The sequence below is a fragment of the Gigantopelta aegis genome, chromosome 9 (genome assembly GCF_016097555.1).
Source record: "Gigantopelta aegis isolate Gae_Host chromosome 9, Gae_host_genome, whole genome shotgun sequence".
Lineage (NCBI taxonomy): Eukaryota > Metazoa > Mollusca > Gastropoda > Neomphalida > Peltospiridae > Gigantopelta > Gigantopelta aegis.
The window spans coordinates 46,217,126-46,237,884 of NC_054707.1; the positions used below are offsets into that span (position 1 = coordinate 46,217,126).

At 39.2% G+C, this 20,759-nt stretch overlaps 1 protein-coding gene across 2 annotated transcripts; it reads right to left on the minus strand.

Annotated features, from left to right (window-relative positions):
• Positions 1 to 286: 286 nt before the first annotated feature.
• On the minus strand, positions 287 to 19,893 carry LOC121380922. 2 transcript variants are annotated; one of them, XM_041509959.1, is made up of 10 exons: positions 19,755 to 19,893; positions 17,179 to 17,817; positions 16,562 to 16,711; positions 14,313 to 15,227; positions 12,166 to 13,652; positions 11,627 to 11,903; positions 6,595 to 7,509; positions 2,984 to 3,398; positions 2,134 to 2,285; positions 287 to 1,543 (listed from the first exon to the last, which is right to left on the minus strand). In XM_041509959.1, the coding sequence occupies exons 2-10, from the start codon at positions 17,755 to 17,757 to the stop codon at positions 659 to 661; spliced, it is 5,775 nt and encodes a 1,924-aa protein (XP_041365893.1). In that variant the 5' UTR covers positions 17,758 to 17,817; positions 19,755 to 19,893; the 3' UTR covers positions 287 to 658. The 2 variants fall into 2 exon arrangements, with proteins under 2 accessions (XP_041365893.1, XP_041365892.1); XM_041509958.1 differs by having other exon boundaries at positions 14,313 to 15,257.
• Between the last annotated feature and the right edge of the window lie 866 nt (positions 19,894 to 20,759).

The following is a 20,759-nucleotide window of genomic DNA, read 5'->3' on the forward strand; positions in this document are numbered from 1 at the left end:
AATAAATACATTTTTCATTAATCACAACAAAATACTGAAAAATATCTGTTTTGCGTTTTCATTGTGTGTCAGTATATAAAAGATCCCATGCTAATAAAAAAGAGCTGGCCTTGGAAGTTGCACCAGCAGGTTTCCTCACTCATTACCTGTGTGGTTCTTAACCGTATAACCGTAAATAAAAATGTGTTGGGTGCATCGTTAAATTAAATATTTCTTCTTTCCTTCTCAGTTCAGAAGATAAAAGGATTTTTACTGCATTTTAAAATTAAAAATAACCTAAGACCAATCAAATATGACATTGTATTGCATATGGAAAACATTTAATGATTTCCTCAAAATTATAAAATTTTGATATCCAACAGCTGATGATTAACAAATCAATGTGCTATAGTGATGTCAAACAAAACTAAGTTTAACATAAACACACGCAATCACTAAAACAAGGCAGGAAGCTTTCAAGCTGGCCACCTGCTAATAGTTGACTTTACGGTGGGATTTTCTACTGTACATGTATCTTATAATATTGTTTAGCACTCTATGGACCGAATTTACAAATCTTGTTGAGGTCTTATAAGTGTGTAACTACATACATTTACAATGCTTAAAAACCGACTTCGTGAAGTGCTATAGGTTCACACAACTTGCAACCTTAAACCAGCTACATCTTGGTGGGCCACCACTGTGGGAAGACACTTTGTTCCTGTCCTGAGTCCACCTCCTGCTTGTAGAGAGCTGAACAAGAGTTCTGAGTGACCACAGAACAGCTGGAAGACTCGGACCTCTCCTGTTTGACCGTCTGCTCCGGGTGTGGATCTGTCTGACCGGACCAGGACGTCCGTCTGGTGTAGCTGTCTGCAATCTGGTCACTGACACGTCTGTCCACCTTTAAAGACAGATCCCTCTGATGCATGTCTCTCTGATTCCCAGGATTAGTGGAAGAGTTACCCACACCGACAACATTGTTCTGAATCCTCTGATGCACATCTCTCTGATTCCCAGGGTTGGTGGAAGAGTTACCCACACCGACCACACTGTTCTGAATCTGCTGAACCTTCGACTTGTCATACACATTATCAAAGCTTTGACCAGACTGGTGGTACAGATACTGCTGCCTTGCAGTATCATCACCAACGGTGACAGATGTCGAAGGATATCTCTCTGACCTGGCACCGTGGAAGTTAGCTCCAGCCTGGTAGCCGTGGTGTAGACCTTGACCAGAATCACCGTCTGGGACTCTGAGACTCAGTCTGTACACGTTCAGCTCTTCCTCCTGCAGCTGTTGTTCTTTTTTCCATGACTCGATAAAATCCTGACAGTGTTTGTAGAGTCTGTGGATGTGCATCATGTCTGCAATCTTGCTGAGTGCATGCACGGTGTCGGTGTTGATGTGGATGACCCCGTCGTACAGGTATTTGAGGAAGGCGTCCACAGCCTCAATGGTGGAGTTCTCTGGCATGCTGATCTCAATACGGTGTTTAGTGTCCATCTGGTCAAGGGTCGACTGCAGAAATGGGCACATTGCCAACAATATTAGTTTGTGAGTCTGAAAATATATACAAAGCAATAGTTTATTTTTTAAATCCCATACCACACAAATTAATATGTTCAACAATATGAAATTTGGAACCATTTAATGCAAATTTGTAAAGATTATATATTGTAGGAAAGTGCATATTGTTCACTGCCCCTTACCGCTACCGACCCTGGTCGGGCTGCTGGTGCTCTCTGTAATTGCCAGCGCAGGCAGTTCCTCCTCCCACCCACCCTAAACCCTGTTCTGTCCTGGAAAGAGGAGCCAGCATATGACAACACCTGCACCCATGACGGGCGTGCACTACAACAGCTTGCTCTGAATGTGCACATTAAGCCCGATATCAGCTTCTGAGAGTACAAAACATCTAAACATGACATCAGATGACTAAAATTCATATTTTGTGTCAAGCATATTAGTGTGGCCAATAATATAAAGATCTGAACCCTTCAATACTGTCAGTTAAATAATTCATTCAGAGACGAGTAAATTGTGATTGCAATAAATACACCCATTCAACAAAACCAAAAAATGGTTAGAAAATAGGGTTGTTTACCCATCAAGAAAAGACATTTTGTGATGTGAAAGAAAATATAACATACCGGTATTTTTGTTCCATTGACCTCTAGGTCAGCATCGAAATATTTTCCTTCCTTCCACAGTTGAGAAAGCTGAGTCTGTAGGAGATTGCCATGGTCTGGGTTTACGTATGTCTTCTTCATCTTCAGAACATTGTAAGCTATAGGAACAGCACCTACAACAAATGACAGGTGTAAGCTATAGGAACAGCACCTACAACAAATGACAGGTGTAAGCAACTTCTGACAATATCTGTATATATCATATGTGTATTTCTATTTACACAAAAATAAAACCCAAAAGACCTAACAATCTGGTGGTACTTTTTATCATAAAATTTAACAAAATTATTCCCAGGAGATAAATCTAAATTTGTTTGTGAAATATATTTATCTTCAAGGAAAATGAATTGCCCAATTTTCAGTTGTTATTGCTTTTGCACGTGTGTGGTTGCTATAGTAAGCACAATACCCCTAACCCTTGTATGCAATTTTTAGGTTGTATATTGCCTACCAGAATACATCCAGTTATTCGAAATTAGTTAAATGCATAATTTTTTCTTCTCATAGCCACATTTTATAACTACAAATCTGATGTGCATTTTCAAAGAAGTTCATTATATTGTTAAAAAATAAAGATAGTATGCGGTGAAATTCTGAATATTTGCACTGGATTGGTAAAAAAAATGCCAACGCGAAGCCTATGTAACCTGGATGTCTTCAAATTGATACAGTAAGTTGTATGTTAAGAACAATAATATACAAATCACAGAGATATTATTTCTTAATTATTTTACAAAATAAACTCATCTAGCTTCAACATCTGGAAAATGTTTTCTTTGGTGTACAAAAAACACATTTCTAACATGCTTACTGGTCAAGTGGCCATGGTGATCAAGGGGAGACAATCCTGTGCCCATGTTACTTCTATACCCACAAGGTTGAAAAGCATCCCTCACTGCCTGTGTCTGCTGGTTCTCTACACTCTGTCCAGTATTTTCCACATGATGACCAGTAGAACTAGCAGATTCCGTATACAATCGCGGACACTCGCTGGATCTCAAACCTGAATCGGCTGCAGCATTTATCGGAGTTATTTCCCTTTCTTGTTTGGGCATTAGTTCCGTTCTCAGATCTTCGTTATTCATTGTGTTTGGCTCCTTGACATCATCTTCCATCATGTTGCTAGGATCTTGAGGTGGATCATTCAGACTGGATTGCTGGTCCCACTTGACAAATCTCCGTCTGAGATTCCGTGCACACATGGACAGCTCTCGTCTCACCTTTCTCTAAAGTAGACAAAATACATTTATTCTATAACTTACCCATGATATCCATCATAAACCCATGTGATAATTTAGTGTATTAACCCAGTTAATAATGGTATGTAAATTTAAAGGTATATGCCAATTTTGAAGGTCTTTATGTAATAATGTGTTGCTGTGAATGGGTCATTTATTTACAAGTCAACAAGACCTGTATACCTGAGCCAGTGTTTCTGCCAGAAAGAAATTTTTGGGTATGGCGCTATGGAATTGAATGCAACCACAGTCAACAGGGGCTATGGGGTGCCTCCTCTACAAAGAAAATGGGTTACATTTTAGGGTTAGGCTTAAGAAAATCATCAAGAGTCATTAATTCTATAAAAAATTTGGGTATGGCGCCATACCCATTGGCAGAAACCCTATGAGCGTAATGTGTTCATAAGATTTAGTTAAAGTGCGTGACTTCAAAGTAATTTGTGCTCATCATAATGACATCATGTTACCAATGGAGGTAACTTTAGTACTTCAATTTACTAAATATCGAATGGAAATGTTATTTTACAAGTGTTATAAGATAAATAGAATTCACTACTTGTGTTTTTTAATATGTAAAATATCAACCTCATCTAGTTAATCGGTATTTGTCGAAGCTCTGCATAGACTCGGTTGATATTTTCCATATTAAAACACTTGTGTCCAATCCTCTATGTATAAAACCAGCCTCGATGGGGTAATGGCCAACACATCAGATTTATTGTTTGTAGGTACTGTGTTCGAGTGACAGCTCAATGGTGAGGTATAAAGCTATGTTTCCATTAATGCGGTTGCAGTCCAGGTGTGGTGTGTGAACGGGTGCATCAAACATCACACTCCATTGTTTTTATAGTAAGAATTTCCATTAATGTGATTTTCGTACGGCATCTGCATGACCAGTCAGATCATGATGCGATTCCAGCTAGCCCACATAAGAATCATACAGAGGATACCTTGGATCATGGGGGTTTCCCCAAACATTTCAACCACACTTTGTGTGCTTAAATGACAAGATGTTGAAAAACTTATCAAACTTGTACCAGACCAATTTTTATAAAACACATTTATGACTACAGATCCCCATCGTCATATTCACAATAAATAATTTCTAATTTTTATAATATCATGCAACCAATACTGGTGCTTCCTTTTGGGAATCTGTTTCTTAGTTTTTTGTTTTGTTTTGTTTTGTTTCTTTATATTTTCCTGTATCAACTTGTATGTTGTGACTATCATAATAAGCTCTTTTTCCAAAAGTAAATGCTGTTGCAGTTGTTACAACTTGGATGCCATAACTGAACTAATTGCAGTCAGTAGGCTTCACATAAATGGAAACATAACAAACACAAACATCCACACAGCAATTGGACGTACCCAGACCACAGCTGTATTAGTGAGAATATAGCTTAAGGCTACTAAACTGACCTCTCTCTCTCACTAACTATTAACTCCCATCTTATTAGACAGAGAACTTAGAAAGCCAAGGTTTGTGTCCAGTGCAGCATGCTGAACTGGATAGAACTACAGAAATAAAATAAAATTATATACATGAAACTGCTCTAAACTGAACCCTCAGTAAACCGGAATTCCTTCAAAACTGGACGTTTTTCAGTCCCTGTTTAAATATCAGTACAAAACATAACCTCTCTAAACCGGATCTCCTGTAAACTGGACTTTTTATTCTCCGGTTTAAAAGGAGCTAATCTGTAGTATATAAACCGAATTTAGTTTGACGTGACTTTTTAAAAGACTTCCTTCACGTGACAAAATTAATGGCATGGCCAGCTGATTTATTAATGTATATTGGGCCTTCACAGATGAGCAGTGGCTCACACTCTCTCACAGACAGAAAGTAATGAGTCTTTCTGAACATGTAAAATTACAGTCAAACTTCGGTAACTCCACCTTCAATCTCTCGAAAACTTGATCTCTTGATCTGAAGCGACGGTCCCGGCCAAGTTGCTATACAAACTAGTAATAACAGCCTTCGAAAACTTAAACTTTGAAAATTCGATAAACTTGATCTCTCGACCAAATTGTTTGGTCCCGCCATAAAGATTAAACAGAGTATGCACCTCTAAAACTTGACGCGTGTAGATTGATCAAACTGTCATTGCCGATAGTATTTTAAAGATGAATGTATTGTCAGTCATGTCAATCAAGCGAAGCGTGCTTGTCTCGGGTGGTCTGGGCTGTTCAGGATTACGGTGGCAAGTACAGAATAAAAGATCGCCGACTAAGCGGAACGACATGATCCTGTGTTTGGTTGTCGTTTTCGTACATGGTGGAGGGCCTTGCTACGCAATACATAATTACAGATGCAGTCTGGTTAACTTCAAAGAGCATTTGCAATAATTGTTAGTGCTGTTTATTATTGCTCTCAAAGGCATGAATCGTGTCAAACTTTAGCTTTTTTATTTATGTATCAGTTAATGTTGAACAATTACTAGTCATTTAGTTATGTTACAAATTGGTGCATCACAGATCGAGTAATCTGGGAAAGAACCCAGGAAAGAACCCAGTAACGTGGGGATAGCTAGATCAGTTTTAAAAAGTTGTGCTTTCTTGTCATCCAAGCAATCACATGTAGGGCCAAAGAAATGGGGATGGGTGGCCAGATTGGAGGTGCGAAGCGTAAATAATATTGTGTAAAACAAATGTACTTAGTGTTATTCAGCATTCAGAGTTTTGTGTGTTAGTTTCATTCAGCCATGACATCTGTAAAATACTTGAACATTCATTATATCGTTTACTTTCTGTTATTTAAATATGTATGTAATGTCTTCTACATGTAGTCTATATGCCCAAGCATATATTTCAAATTCATCTGGGTTATCTTTTTCGTTTTGTTATTTACTTACTTTTACAATATACGCAAAATTAACGTACCACAGGTGTCAAAGATGCCAACACCTGGGGTGGGGTTAGGTGGGGTGGGATGGGATGAGCTGGCGTGGGGTATGGTGACAGTGATATATCAATTCGCCTTTCAACTGGGGATGCATAGTTTTTAGAGGTAGTCAGCGAAGTGCATATCTTCTTACAATATTAAGCGAAATCAACCAGCTGCAATGCAGTTTTAAATTTGAACTCTTATATATTAATTTCGAAAACTTGAATTTCCTGAAACTCAGACTACTTGCTCGTCCCCTTCAAGATCAAGTTATCGAAGTTTGACTGTACTTACATAAGTAGGACCACTGGGATGAGAACCGTGGTCTGCCAGACGGGGAAACTGAGTGATGACCATTTCGGCGATTCTCTCGTAGTCTCTCGATGACCACCAGTACTTAATGAGCAGGAAGTACTTGACCGTCTCCCGAATGATCTGCAGTCGGTGATGCTTCAGAGTGTAGTCTTGTTTGGAACTCAGCAGCTGCTGCGAGTACTGCGGGACTGGGAGAGGGTTTGGGAGCGAAATCTGCCTCGTAAGGGAGGTCCTCAGGTGGTCTGGAACATTTTTGTTGTTAGGGTCACTGCCGTGAGAACTGGTAGCACTAGATTCTTTTTGTGTTTCATGTGTGTCGGAACTGGCAGGGTTCGCAGGATGCATCACATTATCTGACAAATCGCCAGCAATATTTACTTCAGAGATATGACGTTCAGCCCCAGGAAACGTAACACCTGTTTGTTGACTAACGGCTTGCTGTATTGTTCCACAACTATTGGTATCACTGGGTGTGACACTTTGTGATGGCTGATTACCATGTTCACTGTTTTGATAATCTGCCCTTGGCTCAGCTGTAATTTCAACCCCACACATTGACGAGTGTGATGCTGTAAAGGTAGTTTTGTCATTTTGGCTGTCTGCCATCTGATCAAATGTCCCCATTTCCTGTGGTTGTTGTGTCTGACTAGTAAACTGCTTCCCAGAACTGACACTAGAAACAGTGGTCGAGGCAGCAACTGATGATTTGGAAGAATTATTTTCCCCACCACTGTCATCAGTCTTAATTTTTGGTCCACTTCTTTGATTGGTATTGGCGGTAATTTTTGGTCTGTACTGTAGCCTTTTTTTGTTCCAGTATCGACCAGCTTGAAAGAACTGGCGTCGGTTACAGAGATTCCGGACAGTGAAAAAGACCATGTTCTTTAACATTTTCTGAAGAAGAAAAATACATGTCATTCAACAAAAACACTGACAATCACAGGGCTCAAATGTAAGAAATTGTTTCCCATAGCAATTTTTTAAAGAATTGCCATGGGTGAAACGGCCCACCGACGGCAATTTTGAGCCTGCTTATGGCAATTGTTTTTTTTTAAAGTGACATTTACAGCAAATAAAACATGAACGAAAGGTTATTTTGTTCTATGTAGACATATTTCAAATGCACAAATTTTGAATACTGGCAGATAAAATACACTAGGTGTTTACATTTTGTCATTGTTGAGGAGCTTTACCGAGGGATGATCTCTGCCTATGGCAATTTATATCTCCACGACGGCAAAAGCTGTCGGTGCCATCGTTAAGTCTGAGCCCTGCAATCTGCAGATAGAACAAGATAACTTTAGCACATATTTTTGTTCTTTGTTCAGCTGTAAGGAGCCATTAATATAGAGATGGACAGGATGTTGCTGAGTGGTAAAGGATACACGTGATGCATGGTTGGTCTAGGATTGATCCCCAGTGGTGGACCCATTAATATAGAGATGGACAGGATGTTGCTGAGTGGTAAAGGATACACCTGATGCATGGTTGGTCTAGGATTGATCCCCAGTGGTGGACCCATTAATATAGAGATGGACAGGATGTTGCTGAGTGGTAAAGGATACACCTGATGCATGGTTGGTCTAGGATTGATCCCCAGTGGTGGACCCATTAATATAGAGATGGACAGGATGTTGCTGAGTGGTAAAGGATACACCTGATGCATGGTTGGTCTAGGATTGATCCCCAGTGGTGGACCCATTAATATAGAGATGGACAGGATGTTGCTGAGTGGTAAAGGATACACCTGATGCATGGTTGGTCTAGGATTGATCCCCAGTGGTGGACCCATTAATATAGAGATGGACAGGATGTTGCTGAGTGGTAAAGGATACACCTGATGCATGGTTGGTCTAGGATTGATCCCCAGTGGTGGACCCATTAATATAGAGATGGACAGGATGTTGCTGAGTGGTAAAGGATACACCTGATGCATGGTTGGTCTAGGATTGATCCCCAGTGGTGGACCCATTAATATAGAGATGGACAGGATGTTGCTGAGTGGTAAAGGATACACCTGATGCATGGTTGGTCTAGGATTGATCCCCAGTGGTGGACCCATTAATATAGAGATGGACAGGATGTTGCTGAGTGGTAAAGGATACACCTGATGCATGGTTGGTCTAGGATTGATCCCCAGTGGTGGACCCATTAATATAGAGATGGACAGGATGTTGCTGAGTGGTAAAGGATACACCTGATGCATGGTTGGTCTAGGATTGATCCCCAGTGGTGGACCCATTAATATAGAGATGGACAGGATGTTGCTGAGTGGTAAAGGATACACCTGATGCATGGTTGGTCTAGGACCCATTGAACTACGTGTATTTCTTGTTCCAGCCAGGGTTCCAAAACTGGTGTAACAAAGACCATAGTATGTACTAACCTGTTTGTGGGATGCTGCATATAAAAGATCCCTTGCTGCTAATCAGTAAAAGTTGCCCATTGTGGGGCGGCAGTGGGTTTTCTCTCTAATTTAATACCTCTGCCATAACAATATATATCTGACGCCATATAACCATAATTAAAAATGTGTTGTGTGCCTCATTAAACACTTCTTCCTTTATGCAGAGAATGACAGATTAATGACATGACTTTATCCTGAGACAATAAGAATGGGGAACTATGCAAGCATTACCGAGAGATACTCCCCATTCATCCTAAACAGAATAAAACCAATACCCTCTGTTCTTAACCTATTATTATTTTTATTCTGCAATTCATCATGAAAAGAGGAGAAAGCATAGATGTTTATTCATAATGTTATGCTCAAGGTAAATAAGCAAGCATTTTGCAGTTTGATATAGTTTTTAAACTCATAATTCTTAAATAAATACCCGTTAAGTAAAAACAATTATCTCTGAAATTAACAATGCAATATAAAATATTGCCAAAGCAAATGAGTCGAGTCAGACAAGTCATGTGACAAAGTGATAACACTGCTGGTAGAAGTTAATCACTTTACTTTAAACAGTCAATATAATACTGGTCAGTTAATACAAACAGTGGTTGAAGGATAAAAGCACTTTCCCACAAGCATCAGTTAAAAATTAGATTCACAAATTCTGTGGCTAATTAATCAAATTAATGCATATACCACCAGTTGAATAAATGTAATAGCAAATTTTAAAAAAATCTGATAAAAGACATTCGTGCCAATCTAATTAAAATTAGCTCCACTATTACATGTGGATCTAACAGCAGCCCGTTGGAGCTTATGTCCAGTTGACCTTTCATTCAACCAATCAAAACCTTACTTGCAAAATCATGCCAGTGATTTGAAAAGAATTTGAAAACACTCGGGATTATGCCGAGGGTATACGAAATGATTCGGTTGAATTACAAGGTATGCCGGAAACTAATTTCAATATAAAATTTTATATAAAATTTGTTTCACGACGGAAAAAAACATTGTGATGGTATAGCCATAAAATCTGTTTATATTAGTATACAATCCAGATTTTATTGCTGCACTTTTCCCCCTGTTTTTTCAATGTTGAAATAGACCAACAAGTTCACCTATTGCATAAATAGTCTCGACCGATATTTTTAGAATTTGTATGCTGCCGAATAACGTTATAAAAGGCGAAGTGTAATTGGTCGATATTTAAACTGTTATTTATAGATGAAATGTCACCTGGACATGGGAGTGCACGCAATGCTGTTAGATCTACTGGTGAGACCAGTAGAGCTAATTTTAATCAGATTGCATTCGTGCCAGTTTGATCAATGAAAATGACATCTAATTGATCTTCCATTTTACTGTAAGTCCTGCCATTAACAGCCAGTGACCTGACATTCATAAAAAACATTCAGTCATGGAATATAACATGTGAATATGGTAATTGTCTTTGACTCAACTGTTCAGACAAAACACCATGTACTTCCATTGTGTAACCACTGCTATGCGACCACCCCCCACCCCCCACACACACACCTCCAAACAAACCCCCTCAACTTGGGGGTCCTTCATTTCGTTGTTTTTGTCAGCGAAATGAAGTTTTCTACTGGGATGTATGCGGCCATTGGAACTGATTGAACGCTGGAACGCTTCTCGTTTCGACAGCCTGCACCACCAGGTTGGATTCTTTTTTAGCGAGATTCCTTGCCGCCACGTCATTTCTTCGTCTGACTGTCGGACTTGTTTTTTCCGTGACTCGTATGACGGCCATTCTGCAGAACGCCACGGTTGTTCGCGTTTAGTCTCTACATGTCTGAGCCTGTCCTAGCAGCACTGGAAGATTGACCGCCCCACTCTAAGAAGAAATAGGAAGCGGGGTCGGCCCCTACTACTCTTTTTCTAGACTTTACCTTGCTTTATAGTGATACCATCTCGTATCCTCCGGAGTCGGGCCCGTCCCCACCACTATACCAACCCATGACGACTGGACTATACCCTAGTCTCATACTCTCTCTCGTTTAGACGGATCCGGCTTCTCAAGATCTGCATTTCAGTACAGCACTACACCTTCAACGTCTATCGACTGTCAATCTAGGGGTTTTCTTGACGGGATGCAACCCATCTCGTCCCTTTAAGCTGTGCACCCAAACGGCCTTAACGAGGCCACTCGCGTGGACATATCGATCAGACTTTAAACTTTTAGATCTGCGTTCAAAATTTTATGTCGAAATTACTTCTTTTTTTAAAAAATATTATTAAATAGTCCGATCCTCTCTTCTTTCTCTTATTTAATTTTGGACTGTCCTTCTAAAATGCTCCAAATTATATAAATATTCGGCCGAGCAGTCAATTCTTTTTTATTTTTGGCTTGTAACCTTTTTATTTTTTTTATTTAATCTATTAACTTCTTTACTAATTGCTATTTTCAAAATTCTGCCCATTTTCACCCCCACACCCCCCCACACCCTTCCACCCCGAGTCAGGCCACCGATCTTATCGGAGGTCAGACTCAGGATGGGCGTGTTCGAAACCCTAGTGGTATATGGGCACGTTAAACTAGTTATCATCATCATCATCACCAAAAGGAAACAAATTAAAACTGATGCTTACAACAGCTTTGAACTCTGGGAATTGTAGCAAAATCATCTTGACCACTCTGGAGTAGTCTGCCGGCCTCCACTTGATGGATTTCCACTGCAGGTAGAAGCTTACTGTTTCTTTTACAACCTGGTTCTTCATCTCAAGGATCCGGCCTAACTGCTGCTGTTTACAGATATCCAAGGAATATGTGGGCACCGGAAGAGGATCGGGAAGTGTGTTACCAGTTGCATACTGTTTTGAAGGTTGTATTTTAGATCTGGCAGCAAGTCCTAAAGGTCCCAAATTTCTGCAATATATATATAGTAATACTCATGATTAATCCTGATCCGTGATACCATCACCACACTAGTTCTAAGTGAAACAAATAGTTTGGGTTTTTGTTGCATATAATGACGTCACAGGACTAAAAATGACATGGGAAAAAAATAGCTTTCCTCGGACTTGTGTAAGATCCAGGCATTATATTATAACCTCAAGTATATTTAAAAACATGAAGTAATTATAAACTACATGTAGTACAGGGTACAGACTATAAAATAACAATTTACCCGTGTTGGTGAGGAAGTATTCTTTCCATTCCATCTGCAGCTTTGTCACAAGGTTCAATGGCAGCCATTTTCTCCCTCATTTCACTCTGCCCGTCCATCAAACTTGATGTCTGTTCTCCTGGATTCAATGCTGGTGCCATGCCGATGGTTCTTGGCTCCATTCCTGGTTCATTATTTACTTTATTTCCTTCAGCATTGGAATTTGTTCTTGAATCTTTAACAATGAGAGGTGTAAACATAAGTGCACAGCTAGAATCATCTTGACCATCTATTGGAGTTCCAGCTGAGGACTTATTCGGGTCCGAATGTCTAATTTGTTTATCAGGTGTGCATGTACCAGTTCCTGATTCAAGATCAACATCTGAGCTATATTGTCCAGTGTCATATCTTTGGTTGTTAGCAGAATTAGTAATGAGAGGAGAACAGTGGGAAGCAGAGGAAGCTGAAGACTCAGATACATATGCAGACAATCTGCTGGAAGACACCACATCTCCATCACCAGAGACAGCCATCTCGTCACATCCTACTGGAGGTGCAGGTCTAAATGTTGGTTCATGTGGACTAGAATCTATTGTGCGAGATCCATGATGTGGATCAGTAGCAGCACCAACAGTTGAATTACCGCCTCCTGATGACTTGAAAGCACCCGATGCTGAGGATGAGTTTATTGTAATGTTTGCAGAAGGTCCTGTATAAGAACTGATGAAAGTCTCACTAGATTCACTTCTGATATGTCCTGTATTTGACACAGAACCTGGAGCCAATACAGTTACAATTCCCTGGTGATGAAAGGATAACAGGGTTTCTGCAACATGACTGTTGCTAGGTTCTGATTCAATCACAGGACACTCCTTATTCTGATGTGTCATACTGATACTTTCAGACTCGTACGAGTCTTGTTTAAAATGGCTCTTATCATGGTGAAGGTTTTCAGCTCCTGAAGCCATAACAACATTCTCATTTCTTGGTTCTCTGTTACTAAAATCGGTCCCATGAGGAATGTTTGCATCTACAGACATAGCAGGCATGTTTGTAATACCATTGTGACCTGTTTTGATATCACCAGCCTCACCAACGACACGAGATTCACTATGCTTCTCCACATGTAGATTACTGGAACCATGATCCTCAGGGTGATCATTCGAGTTAGTCTGCATATCATTTACACTGTTAGCCATCATCATCAAGTTTTGTCTTGCAATTTCCCTGGCAGTTAAATCATACGCTGATTCGGTCATTGGTTTGTTTTCAAATGTTTGACCATGGATTTCATGAATTTGTGGTTTTTGTTCCCAGAACTTATGGCTGAGATCCGAATACTGTGAAAACACTGGCTCTGCTTTAACACTGAGACTGACTCTCGGATCATAGACAAAACTACTCATAGCAGCTCTAGATTTCTTCCTAGCATAACCGGTAGTGATCTTGTTCACGTCCCTCCGACGTATGTTGCGTGCACACATTGACAGATCTGATCGTACACGTCTCTGTAAAACAAGAAAGTTATGTTTAATGTCACTCCTGCACATTTTAAACTATGGCTACTCATTACCTTTAATGACACCCCTGAAATAATAAAAATAATGTGTAAGCCTGAGATACACTGACCTCTCTCTTACTAACCAACAACAACTAATCCACTGTCCTGAACAGACAACCCAGAGAGCTGAGCTGCATGCCCAGTACAGTATATACTTAAATGTTAACTGTATATATATATGATTATAAACCAAAAAAAAAAGCATCCTGAGAGTTCTGCTAAAACAATACAGGTCCTCTACTGGACAACCCTACCTATACGTTCAAGGGCAATAACTCTGTGAAAAATGGGTAAATCAACATTAAAGTCAAACTTGATCTGTAACAGTACATGATAAAGCTATATACATTTTATCTCAATATCTTGAGGCAATGCAAAAAACAAAAAAGGTTCACGAGCAATACCTGTGAAAAATGGGTAAATTGCCATGAAAGTCAAACTTGATCTATAACAGTACATGATAAAGTTATACACAAAAGTACAGCTCAATATCTTGAGGCATTGTAAAAAAAAAAAAAACATCTGGAAAAAAATATGTGGGACAGATGAATGGAGTAAGGGAGACGAAACCTATAGTCCCCTCAAGATAAAATCATGATATACTTACTGTGGGTGCATAACCAGGACTGCTGATCGGGTCTCTTAGAGCTGGAAACAGACTGACCACCATGGACGAGATTCGGTCATAATCCGAGCTCGTCCATCGGTATTTGATGTTGAGAAAGAAGGTCGTCGTTTCCCGGATGATAGTCGAGCGCATGTCCTTTGTCATACCCATCTCGTTGGCACTGAGAACCCGCTCAGAGTACTTGGGAATTGGCAGTGGATTGGGAAGCTCTGCCTCATCAGACAGACCTGTGTGAGGAGACTTGGAACCATCTTCGCACTCAGAATTTGACCGTGCCCTTTTATGGGCATCCTTGGCACTGCTATGATTTCGACTCCTAGCTGGGTTGAAATTTGGAACGTGATGTGCCGTTGGTGATACGTGTCTTTGACTTTCTGTGTTTTCTCGAGTCATGCCATGTTCCGCACCAAAATGAATAGGCAGATCTTCCCCATCTCGACAGCTTGTGTCTCTTGGTGATCCTTCTGAAGACTCTGGTGACACGGAATCTCTTCCCTGATGGTGTGGCTGCACATCGTCACCATGAGCATCAGTCCTGCTGGGAACATACGAAGATGATGGCCCATATTCATTCATCACAGACTTTGGTTCAACCTTCACAGGATAAGGGAAGCCTGGACTGTGGCCAAAAGCTGGCAAAGATGCATATGATCCCGTAGCAAGCTGTGACAGTAGCTTCTGGGACAGGGATGACATCCCTTCTGGAGACATTGCTAACAGGGATGAGTGTAGGTACTTCTGGTAGGTCGGGGAGGCCAGAATGGAGCTGGCAGACATCATTTGTGGTAGCAGACTGGCTGTGCTCATAGGGTAGGACATTGGCGACGGAGTCAGGTACTGCTTGCTGAGGATGTGAGCGACCGAGGGAAGAGCCATTCTGTTGGAGGATATATCCTGCTTCATGTTGTGGATCACAGATGATGGCTGAAAAAAGGAAAGGAATATTCATTGTTTTATGATGTCTCAGTATAATTCCTAATGAGCATCTGTAAGTATCTAACATATGACATCTACAATAGATTGATGGAAAAAGGAAATGTTTTATTTAATGACACAAATAACACATTTTTGTTTACAGTTAAAATATGGTTAAAGGGACAGACTCTAGTTTCAGCCCATGAAAATGCACACTAGATTTAGTTAATCTACAAATATTTAAAACATTTAAATAAAGTTACAGTTGAGTGAAACAACAGTCTCTGGGTTTGAAATGGTGAAATATTCTCTAAAAATAGACTAAAACTTGACTCCATAACTGTTACTTCTCAGATGCACGTGCGTTTTTAAAAATAAGAGAAATGCATTTTGTGATATTAAAAACACCAGGATGACCAAAAACACTTCGAATGTACGGAATGGATAATCTAAACAATAAAATCTAAGCAAAGTATGATTTTAGTTATCAAAAACGGCTCTAATAGTAAAAAATATGCCTTAGCGTTTAAAAACTAGGGTATGTCCCTTTAAAGAGACATTCCTGACTTTGCTGCAGTTTTTAAGATGTTATTGACTAACAGACTTTTTAACGATTTTAATTACATATCGAATATTTTTTTCTGCATAAAATATTAGTGGCTGTATATTAAACATGTTTCTGATCGTTCTAATATTTGTACTAGGTTAAATTTCATCTTATTTCCTAAAATATAGTTTTTTCATACGTACGAAATTATTTGAAGATAAAATACAGTTTGGGCTTCTTACAAATATTAAGACAACCAGAAACACATTGAATATATAGACACTGATATTTTAAACAAGACAATATATTTAATATGCAAGTTTAATCGTAGGAATATTTTATTAGTCGGAAACATCTTATAATGCAGCAAACTCAGGAATGTCCCTTTAAGAAACACAAAGATAATTAGAGAGGGTGCCCACTTTTGCTATACCATAGGCTACTCCTTTTGGTTAGTAGCAAGGAATCTTTTATGTGAACCATTCCAAACAGAATACTATATACCACAGTCTTTGTTACACCAGTTGTGAAGCCCTGGCTGGAATGAGAAATAGCACAATGAGCTATGTCCTGCCCCAAAGAATGAATTAGAAACCTGGCCCCAAAGAATGAATTAGAAACCTGCTGTGACCACACAGGATACTCTTACTGAATAGCATCAAGGAATCTTCTGCATGCACTTTCCAAAATACAGGATATGCACTTTCAACACCTATTGTATTACATGTTCAAGTATAAAATACCACAAAAACCAACAACTCTGTACCACTGATTCTTGCTCCGTTTCCACACCACTGTGTGTAGTGGCAGCTGCTGTGCTGGTCTCAGTTTTACCAATCAGTTTCCGGTGCTGCTGGTTTTTGGCCACTCTGCGGAGATTCCTGGCAGTCTGTGACAAATGAGCTCTTATTCGTACCTGAAACATTTAAAAGTCAAAACAATGCACATGTTGAGAGTATATGAGACACATTCAAAGTAATTAAAACTTTGAATAATAATAAATTTTTGTTATATTTATAATAAAATCGGACTGTGACAATAGAATATATGGATAGATGGAAGGAAACATGGATAGATGGACATATGAATAGATATAATGGTTGATTGCTGTTTGAACACTGGATGGATGGATGGATGGATGGATGGATGGATGGACGGACGGATGGATGGACAGATGGACAGATGGACAGATGAACAAATGGATTATGAATGGATAAATAGATGGATGAATGACTGGACAGACAGATGGATGGAAAGATGGACAGAGGTGCATTTACCTATATTATTTACATTTTGGCACATCTCGATGTACATTTAAACAGGAGGGAACTAACAAACATTTAAGCCATGATGATGAATAAATCACTTCTCAACACATCTCACATAGTCTGGCTGTCCTGGAGTGACATTCGAGTCTCGCAGGTCCGGAAACTCCCTAGCAACCATCTGCGCCATGGCGTCATAGTCTTCACTCGTCCACCAATACTTCATCTTGAGGAAGTACTTGACGGTCTCGCGTATGACCATCGACCGGTACTCGACCGTGCGGCCACATTCCCGTGCGTTGAGCAGCTCCTGGGAATACAGTGGTACCGGCAGTGGGTTCGGCAAGTCAGATGACCGGATGGCTGACCGATAGAAATGTGTTTCCGACAGATTCGTCGATGTGGGGTCTACAGATGGTGAATATGATGGCTGAGATTGTGAAGGAATCTGATTTCTCGATTCAGTGAAAGGAATTTCCTTGTCGTACTGCTGGTACTTGGTGGATTCAGAGGTTGAGGTGAATGGCATCTGCATCATACTAGAGAATGGAGGTAGCGTCGTTGTCGTCGCGTGTTCGTTTGGTGTGAAGGTCGGTGAAGGTTGTTGTGTAAACTGGTTATGAGTCTGGCCATTGTGGTTAGGAAACGATGGTACTGGGTTTGCGTGGTCATTGTAATGCTTATCACCAGCAGACATCCTGGCATCTTCTAGTCTGTCATGAACTGAATGAGACCAAGGCTAATTTTGATGTTTTGTCTAAAAAAAAAGATGATAAGCCATAAAACTGGTTGTTGGATATTCATTATTCATTAATTCATTCATTTGTTCAGTTATTCATTTATTTATTCATTCAATCAATCATAAAACTGGTATTATTCCAGAATATATTCTTCCTACGTATTATGAAAGATACAGAATTAATACCAAAGGAAAGGTGAGTAATAATTTCCACGCCCCTCTACACTTGCTTGGAATTTGTTTAGTAGAGTGGCAAACTGATCGCCTTCTGGCGTGTGTGCAGGGGGTGGGTTTCGGGGGCCGAAAGCCATCCCTGCTCAAACAAATTTTCTTTTTTTAAATACATTTTTCTGGACAACATATATAAACTTTGCTTGCCAGTCTAGACATAAACCTGGCCTTGAATAAAAAAAATTAATACATTTTATTTGAAACTTCATGTGATTGCTTGCCTAGCTCCATTTCAGGAGAGTGATCTTCAGCTCGCCTTGATTTACTCATGGTGAGGACTGCCATTCTCTCACTAAGGACCGACCATTAAAAATTAACCTGACCTGAACAGAAATCCCATAAAGTATATATATAGAGAGGTTATTACCAGAGTGTTTTTCGGTATTGTCAATATCATATATTAGGAATAAAAATTGTATTATGCGAGCCTCTGGTGAGCATAATAAATTATTTTTATTCCTAATATATGATATTGATGATACCGAAATGCACTAGGGTAATAATCTCTTTATCATATAAGCTCAAGCTTAATACATGTTTTTGTAAACTGTACACGCAATTTTAATTCCAGTCCGCCATTACTAGATATTCAAATGACGTAAGAATATGTGGCAAGGTGTATTTTTGAATGGAAATGACGTCAAACTCGAATGATGTCATTTTGGATGTCCTTACATCAAAATAAAGTTATGCCTAATGTTGTTTTTTTCTGAACACTGGACAGCTTTCAGTGTCAAATTGCCCTTGAAATGTTTTTATTTGATGACTATGAATGCATACGTCAATCATGGAGTGTCACCCAAGTACGTTTGCTTAAATGTCAATAAACCTAGTGCCGAGACCTCGACTAATTTACATCTGCAAATCTGCAAAGTTATCAAATTCTTAAAGTATGTGAAAAATATCACATACTTTGATTGCACTGAAAATGTAAGATATTATATGATATACTGAGATACATGTGAGCTCAAGACATGAACATTAATATATAATCATAAAATGAAATTTATAATTTAATAACTATCACATTTCTAATTAAAAAATGTTTTTACTTTGATGCCCTGAGATTAAACAAGCCTTTTTCAATAATTAATTCTAAAATTGCCTTTATAAAACGCTAAACATATATATATATATATGATTAATTAATAAAATGTTCCTTTTATATATTTTGCAATTCCTTTATTAAAGCAAGCACATTAATTACATTTATTTTCATTTGAATTAATAGTTTTTTTCTTTGATGAAAAACCATGCCCTGGAAATGGTGAAAATGCCACAAAAGTGTCTAGTCTACCATGCATTGCCAAATTTCTAGGGAAAATACTAATAGGGTATGCATTATTTATACATATTGACACACTATTTGCTGTTCTGTTGAGGGCTGGCAATGAGCATAGAGTAAACCTATTTACACACACACACACACACACACACACAAAACACAAAAGTATCAGGTTTACTTTGGTATAATTTCAATAATAATTAATTTTTGTTGTCATTTTATATTTGACTACTTGGCTATTTTTTTTTTTTTCACAAACCAACTACATAACCTTTGGATGCAAAAAAAAATAAAAATATCTGATACCATTACCGCCAGGAATGTTTTCTGACGTGACATCCGGATGTGTGTCAGCCACACAAAATGATGTGTATCACGCTAGAAATGCACTCTTCTATAGACTGCACGGTTACCAATACGGCACAAACATTACACTCACACGCATGTCACCTGTAACTAGGCCTTCGTTTGACTGTTTCTGCTTACACATTTACCAAATGCCACCAAATGGACGTGGCCAAATCGTGAAAACCAACACAAAATCAAACACCACACAATGTACACACCACGAACACAAAGGTACGCGCTCTAGCCGTGACGTCACGAACACATTCATTACACAGGTCACGCTGACACGAAAGTTGATCACGTGATGTTGGGTTGCCGACGTGACGCTGAAGAGAATGGGGTAGAGCCTAGGTAGGAGCTGCTACCCTTGCCCCCACCCCCTCCCCCACCCCCACCCCCGCTTCCTACGCCAGTGGTGCTTATCAAGAGAACTTTACTAACGTTTTGAACGATATTATATGTTTTTTCATAACTTAAATTATACGGGTAGTTATAATGAACCTAATTGATCGATTACAATTTTAAAAGATTTCTTTTATCAAACTATAATTGTATACGGTAAAATAATAAAATTAATATATTTAAAATTAAAACAATAACAAACCGAAATTAATTTTTGTCTTCCTCTTTTATTAGGTAACAAATAAAGAAAAAAAAGAGAAAGAAATGGAGTGGGGACAAAACGTGTGCATACACATTCAAACGAGCGCATTCTTTTTAATAGTGGTTTCGTAAAAAAATTTAATCAATTCCTTTTTTCAGGGAGAATATTTGATACACTGGCATTACAATGGACCGAAATTAGAAATCTGAAAGGACCAAAGGCCCGAAAATGTGCCCCTGACAAAATTTTCATTCCAAGGGTGCAAATATTGGGAAAAGTGGGGTGGTGTGCATGGGCGGATGCAGGAAATATTTTTAGGGGGGGGGGGGGGACCAAAAAAGAAGGGCACATTGACTCGTCAAAAGGGCACCTTACTACAAGTTTTGATATTTACAATTAATATGAATTCCTACAGTTCTACGTCATAATATACTAGCAATAATGAAGTAAATTGGCGTCACTCGCGTTAGAACCTCAATGGGGCCCCATTGA